This window comes from Trichinella spiralis (genome assembly GCF_000181795.1).
Source record: "Trichinella spiralis strain ISS 195 chromosome Unknown Scfld8, whole genome shotgun sequence".
NCBI lineage: Eukaryota > Metazoa > Nematoda > Enoplea > Trichinellida > Trichinellidae > Trichinella > Trichinella spiralis.
The window spans coordinates 972,495-973,450 of NW_003526947.1; the positions used below are offsets into that span (position 1 = coordinate 972,495).

Genomic DNA, 956 nt, shown 5'->3' on the forward strand with positions numbered 1-956 from the left:
CCGCTAAGCGTGTTTATGTCTTGAAGAAATGGAAAATGGTTGTATAATGACGACTGTTTTTCGTTCGTTGTGGCGCATGTTCAATTTGTTTTCACGTCACTTTCATTCAAGGCGAATGTGATGCTTGCCAGCATTCGCCATGAATCAAAATCGAAGAAAAGCAGAAAACAAATTCTTAATCGAAGTTGCTCAAGACCGATGAGTTGCTGAAACAGTGAAGAAGGAGCATAGTATGAGCGGCTGAAGCAGTCTAATGGTTGAAGTTAGCCATGTGGCACAACCAGCTACGCCATCGTTGAAACAACATCCGTATCCGGCGGAAGAAGTCATTCTGGTTGCTCCAGTGATCACAAAGCTAAACAAACATCAAAACCCTCACACAGTATCTATCCCACACCTCCCATCTCCAAACCGGCGATGATGCAACTAAAAAGATACCTGCAGCTCACGAAGCTTCTGTTCTATTATTTGTGAGAATACACCCCCGAATATACAGAAACCAGTGACCTGCAGCGATAGCAGAGAAAGAAGTGAATAAATGTGAAATTTGAAGAGTACAGCAATGTTAAAAGCGGAGCCTCGACGAGCGGTCAACTCGCCGAACAGAAACAAATAAAGAAATGGATGGACCTGAAGACTACGGATACGAAAGGGAAGGCGCCGGCTATGGGAAGAGCCGGTGGGCCAGAAGACCTTCCGCTCAACTTGCAACAGTTCATTACGCTTAATATTACTCTACATTCTGATGAACCACCTTAAATTTGCATACGTTTCGTATTATTACAACTCATTTTTTTTCATTTTTTACCGTTTACGTGTTTGTTATACTTATTTTTTCATAACCAATGCTTTCTATGATTCTGGTGTTCGAGTTGCATGAATTTTATCTAATTTATGGTACCATTAAATACTTGCAACTCAATATTGAGTTAACATTCCGTTTTTTTACTACTAGC

The 956-nt window shown here is 40.9% G+C and overlaps 1 protein-coding gene across 1 annotated transcript; it reads left to right on the plus strand.

The window, feature by feature from the left end:
• Positions 1-253: 253 nt before the first annotated feature.
• On the plus strand, positions 254-759 carry Tsp_10461 (hypothetical protein). Its single transcript, XM_003372857.1, has 3 exons — positions 254-382; positions 476-530; positions 554-759. Exons 1-3 carry the CDS (start codon positions 254-256, stop codon positions 757-759), a joined length of 390 nt encoding a protein of 129 aa, XP_003372905.1.
• Positions 760-956: the final 197 nt, after the last annotated feature.

Coding starts and splice junctions, on each gene's coding strand:
- Tsp_10461 (XM_003372857.1), top strand. CDS start 254: ATGGTTGAAGTTAGCCATGTGGCACAACCAGCTACGCCATCGTTGAAA. Junction 383..475: donor AACATCAAAACCCTCACACA/GTATCTATCCCA, acceptor ATTATTTGTGAG/AATACACCCCCGAATATACA.